Source organism: Lissotriton vulgaris, chromosome 5 (genome assembly GCF_964263255.1).
Source record: "Lissotriton vulgaris chromosome 5, aLisVul1.2, whole genome shotgun sequence".
NCBI lineage: Eukaryota > Metazoa > Chordata > Amphibia > Caudata > Salamandridae > Lissotriton > Lissotriton vulgaris.
Genome location: NC_141693.1, coordinates 471219790 through 471232402, shown reverse-complemented (window position 1 = coordinate 471232402; position 12613 = coordinate 471219790). Strand labels below are relative to the sequence as shown.

The 12613-nt window shown below is 45.8% G+C and overlaps 1 protein-coding gene across 2 annotated transcripts in view; it reads left to right on the top strand.

Annotated features, from left to right (window-relative positions):
* Positions 1 to 12613, top strand: part of CPLANE2 (ciliogenesis and planar polarity effector complex subunit 2) — a 58719-nt gene that overhangs the window by 35158 nt on the left and 10948 nt on the right. Inside the window, exons 2-3 of one of the 2 annotated variants that reach the window (XM_086921914.1) lie at positions 3374 to 3512; positions 11789 to 11909. In XM_086921914.1, coding sequence (XP_086778040.1) covers positions 3374 to 3512; positions 11789 to 11909 — 260 coding nt within the window. Of the gene's footprint in view, positions 1 to 3373; positions 3541 to 11756; positions 11910 to 12613 lie in introns of both variants that reach the window. The other variant, XM_086921912.1, reaches the window with a different exon arrangement.

Here is a 12613-nt window from a genome sequence, read left to right as displayed (position 1 = left end):
TTGCCTATATTTTAGGATTACCCACAGCTTGAGAGAGCCCTTGTCGGCCCTGCATCTCAAGTGGGAAGAGGATTGGGGTGAACCCATTGGGAAGAAGCCGTGGGGGGAATTGGTAGAACGGGCCTGGAAGTGTTCCAGGAATGCCCGCTTCCAGCTAATTCACTTCTACATGTTGCATAGGGCATACCTCACCCCGGGTTAGGTGAACGAATACTGCGGAGTTCTGACAGCATGTCCACAGTGTAACGTGGAGGGGGCGGGGTTCCTCCACATGTTTTGGGACTGTCCACTTCTAGGAGAGTACTGGAGGGGAGTGACGTTTGAGCTGACTGTGGCAACGGAAAGAGGGGTAGCACTGACACCGAGCTGCTGTTAGTTGCATTGGTTTCCTCATACTGCCAAGACCAAAGTCACTAGCAAGTTTATAGACCTGGGGCTGGTCTTGGCCCAGAGGGAGATCACCAGCCACTGGAAGGCAAAGACTGGCCCCAATTTAGCAGGCTTGACTAGGGAGTTAGTGAAATGAGCAGAAGCGGAGGGGAATTCTAGATTGTGAATGGCTAGCCGCGCTGGGAGCGATAAATCCCTGGAGAAGGCGCATGAGTGGGTCGCACGGGTGGATCTGGTAAAACACCTGTCTGGCGCTATTGAGGGCACTCCTGGTTGAGGTGGGGATCCAGCAGCAGACAACTGAGGTTGGGAGGCACTGATCGACTAGAGGGCAGAGCGCAGATAGGGCGGGGTGACCCTGGGAGAACACTTGTCCCTGACACCTGAGGTTTGGAATGCATAGGCCACAGAACATCACTGTCTTGCCCACGGATCCAGCAACGAAACTTTACTAACTGAGCGACATGCCTGGCGGGGGGTTGGGGGATAGTTGAGATTGGGGGGGGGGGGGGGGGGGGGGGTTGTTAGAGTTACATGCTACAGATGATGGCCGGAGAGATATCAACTAATAGATCTCACTGACTTGAACTGCAGGACAGAGGATGGGGTACAGGGGATTATCCCCATCTCAGATCACATTTCCCCATATCAGGATGGGGTTCCTATTCTTCTTTTGCTTACCGACGATTGCTGGTGTAATGTGGAAATGTAATATCCTGCTAAGTACTGATTTTGATTTCAATTGTCCATTTACAGCCCTAATTTGGCACTTCCATGTGCGTATGTTTTTGATAACTCAATAAAATTCGTTTTCAAAGAACTGCAAGTAACAAAAATATTTGTTAAAGGTAGTAACCCATTTACCCATTTACATAAATCGATCTAAACCTATAACAATCAAGTGTGCATTGTCTATTTAAATAACTGTGAAAAAATACTAGCTGCAGCTTCTTTGTTTGCTTGCGAAAAAAAAGTGTGGGTAAATACAGATAAAATTACCCAAAAATAAATCTGTATAAATACAGACAGAAATGTTAAAAACATACATGCCATAAAACTGGGAGCCCTAATAATTACCAACTTCTTTCGCTATTTCATATGCTTGTGTTCCTTCAGTTGGTGATTGTTTACCCTTTCTAAGCCTATGCACAGGTTTGGATTTTGTAAATTAACTTCCTATTTTCAAAAGTTCATCAATAGATTCTTCCAAGCTCAAAAAATCTCCTCAAATCTCAACAAACGAATTAGCGAACAACAACCAGTAGCAGAGCAGCTCTGTTGAAGGTCAACCTATCTCAGTGCAGCTTATTAACTCGCCATTTGGAACACTGCTTTGCAGTGATGTCTCCCCAATCCCAGCGCGGCTCCTGGCCCGACAATCTATCCCTGCACAATTTATTTGTGAACAGGGAACAATTACAAACCCCCTTTTATACTCAAACTAAATAAACCCCATGTCTGTTTAATTTAGGACAGGGCAGTCAAAATAAAGCCATAAAGTTGATAGCTCTCTAGTCTCTAACCAACACGATGATAACCACAACTCACTTACAAATAGTCTTCCCACCTGCAGCGCGCCCTACTTCCTGTGCACACAAGAGCAGGTTACACCAACCCAAATGAATATGAACAACGTAGAAGAAGAAATTGTTAGCTTAGAATCCCGTTCCAGGTGTAGACAGCGCCTCGCTCTATACATCACTATGACAGACAAATAATTCGAATAGCTTGAGATCTTGGATTTCCACTAATCTGATAACATCTTCAAATCAATAATCTGAACACTTAATAAACATGAATCAGTGGTCCAAAATACAATACACACATATTGTACATCAGTACAATAATAATTAATCCACCAATCGAACCCATGGGTATCATCACAAACCTAAACAACTCAAAACCAAACAGAAATCCATTACCACAACCTTGTCTGAAACGATGCATACTTTCTCAATTCAGTTGTTCTCGTTCATCTTATTTACACTCTAATCTCAATCAGAAACGTACAGCCAATCCAGTTTGTCACTGCAGGAGAATCCGATATTGGGTAATTTGGCAAAATTGTTTTCTACCCTGGGTTTTTGGAAGCGTGCACAATATTCACAGGAGAGTTTTTATGGGGAGAGGGGCCCGTTACAGAGAAAGTGCTCTAATGTTAAGCATCCTCTGCGACCAAATCTTTGTGGCCTCTGAAGCCCAATAATCAAGTGCACCCCAATGTTCTCAGATGCCTCAAATTTTACCTTCACACTCAGCACCTTCACTCCAGTTGATTTATCAGTTAGAGATACCACCCTCTTTTCCTTTTTCCTTGTTCCTATCAAATTAGCAGGGTAATAAACAATTCCATCAAACCTAGCGACTCAAGTGAGTTCTAGATGAGCAGTAAATGTAAAGCTTTATTACAGGAAATCTCATAAGGCATTACAGAAAATATAATGAGAAGACTCGGAAACATAAAATGCAAAATATTCATCAGAAATATTAATTATAGTAAGTAGCTATTACCTAAGTTCTTGTCATACCCGTAAAGAGTTCTGACCCCTTTCCATTTAAGGAAAATCTCAATAAAATCAGCAGAGTTTCTGGAGTAAAAAGAGAAGTCAGCCCAAACCCATGAAACTAGTGTTTTTACACATATTGTATGCATAAAGGGCATCTCTTTTCTTCATCAACTTAATCACTGTGTACCTACACTCCAGAGAAGTTGTCAATTCAACTTTTAGCCGATAAGAGAATGCTGCGGATTTTAAGCTGATGCCCCATCTTAAATGAAATGTTTGAATTGTGCTGTGTGCTGACTACTATACCATTGAATGCAGAAAATAAGTTGGTGGGTCTCCCAATGCAGAATAACTATGTTAGTAAAATTGGTCATGTTGTAGGAAAGAGGATCTTGAAAATTACAGTGTCATTATTTAGTAAAGTGTGTGCACTTGCTTTCCATATTACTACTTGTCTTGTTTTTGTCTCACTACAGTGACTACCTGCACTTGGGAAGACTATGCCTAGCCAAAGGACGTTGCAGTGGAGGGATGGCTGCATTTCTGATGCCAGGCTCTGTGATCGTCACTGACTGGTATAGGTCCAGTGAGGGCAAAGAGTTCCTGAGCAGCATTGTGCGCAAAAACAAAAGGAAATTCTTCGGTAACCTTGCAGCCACCAAGCTGCTACACCACAGTGTGATATCGTCATCTTTTGCCATGGAAGTGAAATAGGCCAGTAGTGCGAGGAATGAGTGATGCTTTATTGTAGCATATGTGATCAGTTACATGGGGCTGCATGTGAACCTATTGCAGTATGTGAGATGTCAGTGAGAATCTTTTGTAGTACATAATGCCAATGACGTGGGGATGAGTGTGAAATCAATGAATTGTGTTAAGCCATGCACAGAGAATGATTTAGATGATACTAAGCTGAATGAAGCAACTCATTTGAAAAATAAAAGCGCACCCAAAAAAGGTGAATATGTATGGAGTTTTTCCGTTGCTACTTCTAAGCCAGTGATAGGAAGTCATGGGGGGGGGGGGGGGGGGGGGGTGGATCCATTGGAGTGTGGTAGAGAAGAGACCGGCACTGGTTAGGGATTTACTGACGGATGTAAGAGTGTTGTGAGGACAAAATCCATAGGAGTAATGTGAAGGGTAAGTGAGCCTGGCATGTGGAACTGGTAAACTTGCTTACAAGCATAAATGATGAGGCACGTGGGAATGAAAGCTTAGAAGTAGCATCCGGTTGTTCAGGAGTATGTATGTATGTATGTAGGTGTATTTATAGAGCACGGTCCTGTCACCCAAAGGGCATCCTGGCGCTTGAGATTCGGTCAACAACACTTTTTGCTGCTCAGACTTTTCCAGGAAAAAGATGCGTTTTTAGGGCTTTCCTAAACGGGAAGTAATCCCTATGGCTTCTCAGAGAGAGTGGCAGGGAGTTCCAAAGTTTGGCCGCTGCGACACTAAACGAGCGACCACCCATCCTAACTCTCTGGAACCTCGGGACCACAAGCAGTTGTGCCGAAGAAGAGCGAAGGAGCCGCGGGGCAGAGTACCAGGCGAAAATATTCTGCAGGGGCACTGGGCCCTGTCGATGTACCGCCTTAAACACCAGGAACGCCGCTTTAAACAATACACGAAGGTGCACCGGCAGCCAGTGTAGGTCCCTTAAAGCTAGAGTGGAAGAGCTGACATTAGGGCGAGAAAGAGCCAACTTGGCGGCCATATTCTGCACCCGTTGTAACTTCCCCAACAGATTTTTTGGGGCCTTCAGAAGTAGCGCATTACAATAGTCTAGAAGACTCAGTATTATCCCGCGAACTACTTCCGGCCTGGCCTGGGCAGGGAGAAGGGGCAGGACTTTACGCAGCATGCGCAGCAGCATCATGCACAGCAGCATCATGCACGTAGAGATGGTCTTGTTGACGTGCATGTCAAGTTGTAAATTTGGGCCGAAGATCACCCCCAAATTACGAGCTGACTCCGCAGCCGACACTGGCTCGGGGAAAGTGGCAGGCCAAAAATTCTCTGGGAGTATCCGCGGTATCCGGTCCATGGAGCAGTGAAGCACCTCTGTCTTTGTGCTGTTAAATTGTAGGGAATTGGCCCGCAGCCAATCCGCTGTGGCTGCCATACAACAATGGAAAGTCTCCAGCGAGACCGCATTATTTCCTTCCAGAGAAAAGGCCAGCTGGGTGTCATCGGCGTAGTTAAAAGCCGAGATGCCGAAAGATTTTATAAGCTGGACCAGAGGGTGGAGGTACAGATTAAAAAGTATAGGGCTGATGGCTGAGCCCTGTGGAACCCCCTGCCCTACTTTCCGTGGCTCCGATCGAAATGGAGGAAGCGCAACCAGCTACTGCCGGTTGCTAAGATAGGATACCAGCCAGTCTCTTGCCCCCTCTGTGACCCCGCACTCCTCAAGCCTCCTGATGAGGGTCCGATGGCAGACCGTATCGAACGCGGCCGACATGTCGAGCAGCACCTAGAAGGCTGCCCGACCACTGTCGACACGCGAACGGAGATTGTCCAATACGGTTACCAGTGCGGATTCCGTCCCATGCCAAACTGTGTCTCATCGAACCATCCGATTTCTTCCAGGAAGCCTGAAAGGGAGCGGGTCACCCATTTTTCCACGATCTTAATAGGAAAAGGGAATAAAGAGATGGGCCTGTAGTTGGAAAGACAGGCGGGGTCCAGCGTTGGTTTCTTGAGCAGTGGTGACACGACTGCCAACTTCCAGCACTCGGGAACGGTTGCCGAATCCAAAGACTGGAGGCAGATGGAATACAAGGGCTGGAAAAGTTCCGCCTGAAATGCCTTCCAGAATTTGGGTGGCAATGGATCGAGCGGAGAGCCCGATGACACTGTGCGTGCCATGCTACAAAATTCCTCAAAGGAGGGACTTGGAAAATTTCTTAGTTGGGGTCGACTGGAAAAAATATCCGGAGCTCCCAAACCAAGGACTGGATCACTCGGCTGGGGTCGACTGGGTGACCCGTCCGGAGCTCCCAAGCCGGGGCCAAAGACAACCGGCCGGGGTCGACTGGACGGGCTAACCAGAGCTCCCGAGCCAAGAGCAGGAGGCAATGGGTTTTTTAAGCCATCCAAGATCTTAGCGGTCTTCTCCTCAAAAGCACCTGCCAGGGAGTCACACAGGGCCTGCGACGCAAAGACCGTATTGGCCACGCATACAGGATGGGTCAATTCCCTAACAATTTTAAACAGGGCTTGAGACTTATTGGGCGCCTGGTTCAGGGTGGTTTCTAGAAAAGCCGCCTTAGCCAGCTTGATCTGCGCCTTATAGCCCTGCAGTGCCAGCCTAAACGAGGCCCTCGCTGAGGTCGAGTACTGCTTCCTCCAAGCTCTCTCGGCGCGTTTGCAGCTCAACTTCAGCTGCCGCATCTCCTCTGTGTACCAGGGACAGGCCCGGTTCAATCTACCTCGCGACTTGCGAAGGGGCGCAACCATGTCTAACGTGTTAGTAATGGACCGGCACAAGGTGAGATAGCTTTCCTCCACCGAATTACTCAGGCAAAAGTTATCTGGTAATAGGGAAGGCAACGATGGTGAATTTATGTAGAAGCGGGACCAAGGTCTACCCAGTTTAGCCTGTCCGGCGCCGGCTTCCCCCGAGGGATGATCCTCTATGCAAAGGGAGAAAGCAACCAGCGAGTGGTCGGTCCAGTATTGACATAGGATATCATTGACCACTACTAGTTGAGCGTCAGCAAAGACCAAGTCCAGGGCATGACCCCCCCTGTGAGTCGCTGATCGGACCAGTTGCTGCAACTGAATGTCGCCAAGAGCTTGACAGAGTGTCGTAAACGCACCATCCAGCGGGCCACCCTGCCGCAGGTTAAAATCCCCTAGGACCAGCAGCTTGGAGTGGGTATTAGAGAGGTCATATATCAGGTCGACGAAATCTGATAGGAAGGATACCGAGCCCGGCAGGCGATAACAAAGAACGCCCTTGAGCAATGTTCTCTCATGATCTTTGAAAGAGAATCCCATCAGCTCAAAGCCCGAAACCTCTCTAATTTTAAGTTGGAAGAGACCCAACGTTTCTCTGTAAATGACACCAATTCCACCACCCCTATGCTTCAACCTAGAAGTGTGGATGATTTTGAAACCTGGGGGGCAGGCCAGGCCCAATTCAACCAGGCAGTCCTCCCGAGTCCAAGTTTCTGTTAAAAACAGGACATCAAGCCCAGAGGACTCGATGAAGAAGGCAATCTCTGTGTGGTGTTTGCAAAGCGACCGAACGTTAAGCAATCCACAAGACAGAGAGTGAGACGGAGGTAGAGCAGCAGCCTTCTGAGTCGAGGGCGACTGGCTCGGTCTCAGTTCCAATAGGGTAGCCCGAGAATAAACTAGGCGGGGAGAGTGCGGAAGGCCAGAGGGAGCGGCCCCGAGCGCGCCCGTTGCGCGAACAGGCGCAAACGGGCTTACCTCTGGCGCGCCTACGTCGCGTGTGCTGCGCGCGAGCGCTGCACGCTTGCTCGTCCATCCTTTTATGATATTGGACCGAGTGGGAGTCCGCCTCCTGCGTCCCTTGCCCTAAGCAAGATGGCGCCCGAAGTGCTCCCTGCCTTCAACCCCACCCAAGATGGCGGTCGGACCCGCTAAGCTGTCTGTATCCCGCCAAATGCGGGTGAAATCCAATTAGGGTGCGAGTGAGCCTGACTGTTCCCCGGCCTAAGAAGCCGACACCTAGGTAGGCAGCGTGAATTTAAAGAGCTCTAACAGCTCTGTAGCGCGATTACCAGCAGCGCGATTAAGTTTTTAAATAACACAGTTAAAAGTGCATCAGCAACAAAGAGCGCGTAGGCAAAAAGTTCTAACCTGTCCGCACCCCCGGTGGCTTAAATAAGCTCACCAAGTGCGGGAGTCCGCCTCCTGCGTCCCTTGCCCTAAGCAAGATGGCGCCCGAAGTGCTCCCTGCCTTCAACCCCACCCAAGATGGCGGTCGGACCCGCTAAGCTGTCTGTATCCCGCCGAATGCGGGTGAAATCCAATTAGGGTGCGAGTGAGCCTGACTGTTCCCCGGCCTAAGAAGCCGACACCTAGGTAGGCAGCGCGAATTTAAAGAGCTCTAACAGCTCTGTAGCGCGATTACCAGCAGCGCGATTAAGTTTTAAAGTTTTAAGTTTTGGAAGGACATATCTAAAATTTCTTTGGCAGATTTTCTAATGTGAAGGTGCGTGCTCTGAACCAGATAATATCTCAGACCTGATCTCCGGCATAACACTTGACAACATATCTGCTCTCCGGCCATTCCTGGGTCTGACCCGGTATATCCCTGCCTTTGTTTTAAATATTGAAAGGCAATACAAACAATGCACGCTGGGTACTGCCTGTTTATACGAGGACACGGTTGTCACAGGTCCTAGTGGCACCTACTTCCCCATTAAGGAGGCCCCGAGCCTAGGAGGAGTGTTTGACTGGTATCTGCCTCAGCATTTTCTAGTTAACCTGCTGAGTGGTATGTGCTCCAGAAATGAGTCCCATGAAAGCATGTTTATGATACAGGATCCTGGGTTTGGCTTGCACAACTTAATTTCTAATATTTCGATACGTGGACATGTGTTTGTCTGCGCCATAGCCAAACCTCACCAAATACGGATTAATCACAGGACTTGTGAATGCTTTGCCCTTAGCCAAAGCGATCACATTCTCTCATTAAGCATGGCATAGCACAAGGGTAGCTTATGGTGTACCACAGCTCATTGTATGCCAAAACCTGAAACACTTTCCCCAATTATATTCTGTTTGCTGTCACTTTACGGTCAGTGGGTGCCAAGTGAATATTGTAATGGAAGATAGTCTTCTGTGGGTTTATTTTGAAGAGTAAATTGAGCTGCAAGAAAATGGCATGGTGCATCTTTCAGTTGCTTGTGGCTGTCTTGACTCTGTCTGCATTTATTTTGCCTGCTATGTACTTATCCTGTCTATTTACTTTTACTAGCCGTACAAAAGACATGTACTGCCCTCGTCCTGCCCCACTTTTTATTCATTTATTTTTTAAGGCAGTTTTTCACAGTTTCCAGTCTGTGTTTGGCCCTTAGGTCTGAGAAAAAAAACTTGAAGCCCACACCCCTTCAATTAAATTATTTGCCCTTTTGTAATTTAACTAAAGCCCATCTACAGTATTTTCATTATACACAAGTGTAATAGTTTGGAATCCATATGCTGTTTATGCAGCATATTTATAGGAACATTCTATTATTGTTTTGTAATATGCTTTGTGCACTGCATATGTAAACTATGCTCTAGCCTGGCTCTTTTGCATCCAGTGCCATAGTGGTAAGGGTCTGGCTCCTTTTTGGTGGAGTCTGTTAGACAGTGTAAGCTGTCTGTTTGCAAAAGACATATTGTGGGCTTAAGAAGAGCATGAAATGGCTTGCAGCCCATCCATTGCTTAAATTTGGTTGGCTTTGCTGTCATTCTTATTTGCTTTCTTTTTATTGGATGTCTTTTTCTTGTTTCAGCTTGTCCAATTTGTGTTTGACCCTCCCATGGAACATAGGCTCTTTACCATCTCGTTGACCGTCTGGCTTATATGCTTGCGTTCATGGAACTATTTTATTTAAGCATTCTATGAAAGTGCCTGTGTTTTCCAGCTGTCTCCTACATGTGCTTTTCTCTTCCTCACTCTCTCTTGCCCGAGTGCTTCTCTCTCACACCTGCACCCATTTGGCTTCTGCCCCCTCACCCCATAAGAGGCCCTCAGCACTCCACCTTGCTCTCTTTCACCCGTGTTCTCTCTCCATAGTTTTTTTTAAATTAGCCTTTTTAGTTTATTTGCAATAAACAAACATTACCCAAAGTAAGCTTCATAATTATAACATCCATCCTTCCCCAACCCCCTTCACCCCACCTCCTCCCCCGGGGGCACCTCTGTATTCTAGTCCTGCAGTTGTATTGAAAAATGTTTTTAGAAAATATTGGGAAACAGCAAGTTTCTTTTCCCGGACCAGTATCCTCAGGTTAGTCCATCGCAGCCACACGTCTCATGTTCTTCCCATCTCTGATCTCTGTAACTCATGCACTCGCATCTGTTATCCTTTATCCTCTTCGTACCAGCCCATCCACATTTTTCTAACTTTCTGGAGTAGTCTCTTCCTTGTGAGTAACCTTCTCCCTGGCATACACTCCCCATTGTTGCTTCTCCCACGCTCACCTTGTTGCTTCTCCCCCCACCTACAGTGTTCCTTCTTTCCCCATATTGCGTCAACCCTTCTCCCCAACTCGCTCCCGCAACCCGCTTATCCATTATCTTTTTTTTTAATGCCTTTCGGACTACATGCTAAAACAGAACTTTCTTGTTACCTTTTTTAAATTTATCGATGAGCCAATAATAAAATCTGTCATTTTGTAGACCCATCGTGAGTATTGCATGCATGTACCTGTCTTCAAAAAGCAGCAGCGGTCCCATCTTTTAACATTTTTGTTTTTTAGCCATGCTGGTCAACATGGCTAAAAAAAAGAATTAGCAAAGCCAATAAATCTTATCGGCGTAACCTTATTAGCTTTGCCAATTCTTGTTTTATTTTATTTATTATAAAATGGTATTAGAGTGAGTATGGCAAGTGAGTTGTCTTTCACAAAAGTGATTTTCTGGTTTACAATTCATTGGACTATACTTTATTACCTTTAATTTATAGGTTAAGAAGCATAGTACTCCAGCATCACCCCTTAGTTTACCAGTATATGTCCGTTATGTCTTTCATTACTTTGTATATATTGACCGGAGCAGGCCTTTGTAGAAGGTGGGCAGGGAGGAGGCAATATTGTGCAAATCAGCTGTGTGCCTCCTGACCATCGGATAGGCATGTTTTCCTTGTAGGCTGTAGGGATTCACCATTAGATTGTTGGCATCAAGAGCTGCTGATGGACCCACCCCTAGCCAAATCTGATTTGTGCCAAACCCTCTTAGATTCATCAGGATGTTTCCACCATCAAGTTCGAAGCTTGAATTTAAATTCCCAGCACAAGGGATAAAGACAGTAAGGCCTTAATGATTCTGGTTCATCTAGTGGAGATGTGATACAAGATCCCTCACATCTGCAAATGAGTGGGAAGAGAGTCTATGGTGTCCAGATCAGAGGTATTTTGGTTGGTTTACTGTTTTGAGATGTTCTAGTGTTTTGCTCTTTGTAGTCAGAATATTAATAGTTCTGTTGTGCAACTTGAGTATTTATGTTTTAATAAATACTCTTGCCACGTCTCTCTCAGTATCCTGATTGAGTGTCAATTTGAAGTTAGCTGATTCGGGGACTCCTGTTGCCTTGTGATGGCAACATGGAATTCTGTTTGTCTTAGTGTTCCTTCCTTCCCATTTGGAAAAGCAAATTTTAAGATTTGATTCAAGAGAAAGCGTGGGTGATTCTTATCGCCACACACACTATTCACGTGTAGGGAATTATTTGTTGCATTGAGAACTATGGGTGAAACTGTGTGAAATGTATACTAAAACAAACTCTTGCAACACCAATGAGTATTATGAAACCAGTAGGAAGGATTGCATGAGACTTCATTGAAGTGTAGAAGGGCAGTGATAAGGGACATAGAGATACAGGAGTGTCTGGAGCCAATGGTGAAAGAATGTTTCAGACTACGTTAAAGTGCAATTGGTCAGCAATGTATGTGGTATTTGAAGTTTAAAGACTTTGATATGTAAGTAAGTAAAGAACGCTTTGTTGAATAGTAGTATGTTAGTGGTAATTGAATTTCCCCCATTAAGCCCTTCTCAGTGCCATGATCCACATCTCAGATTTTCTGCAGTGTCCCTAGTACTTGTTTTTCATGTTTTGCCTCAACTGCTGTTCTGCCGTTGTTTCTCATTTCTCTGCTATCTTCTTCATGCAGGACTAATTGAAAGGCCAGTGCTTCCCCCACAGGTAGCTGCTGACACTGCTAGCTATAAGATTTTTGTCTCTGGGAAAAGCAGCGTCGGGAAGACTGCGATGGTAGCTAAGCTTGCTGGATTGGAGGTGCCTGTTGTTCATCACGAGACCACAGGTGACTAATTTTATGTGACTCTTATCCATTCCAGTTGCTCCTTGTTAGCTCCCTGTTGATTAACATGACTTACACATTGATTTTTATGCTCCAAATGCTGCAATGCTATGGATATTGTTAAGCTTCTCAATGTTCTCTTGTTTGTTGTGGTGTTTAAGTTTCTTTTAAAGCGCTTCCTTGCAGTGCAGGTGCTACATCAAATTGCTTCTTACCTCACAGACCGACAAAGTGTTGACTACCTACAACCTTTCAGATCACCTCCTCACACACAACACTGTGACGTTCCTCAAGGATCCATTGTATCCTCTGTATTATTTAATATCAACGCTACAACTTTACCAAATCTGCTCATATTATACAACCTCACCTGTTACAACTATGCAATTGCTACTTAAATCATTTTAAAACATATAGCCCCAAAGACCTATACGATTCATAACCTGATAACTGCCTCCATGCAATAAAGTGCAATACTACAAAGACAGAAATTATGACCTGCGGACAATGGCAAAAGGCCCAGCCTGCCACCATATGGCGTAAGGAACTTAACGCCCCCCCCCCCCCAACAACATAAATAGAAGTTGAAAACCTAGGATTAAATATGGATTCAGACTTAGCCTTAATAGTGTATGCTAACGTCACAGACAGTGGCTGGTTCGCGATGCAAACACTACTTTGCATCTTTCCAAACCTTGCATACTCAC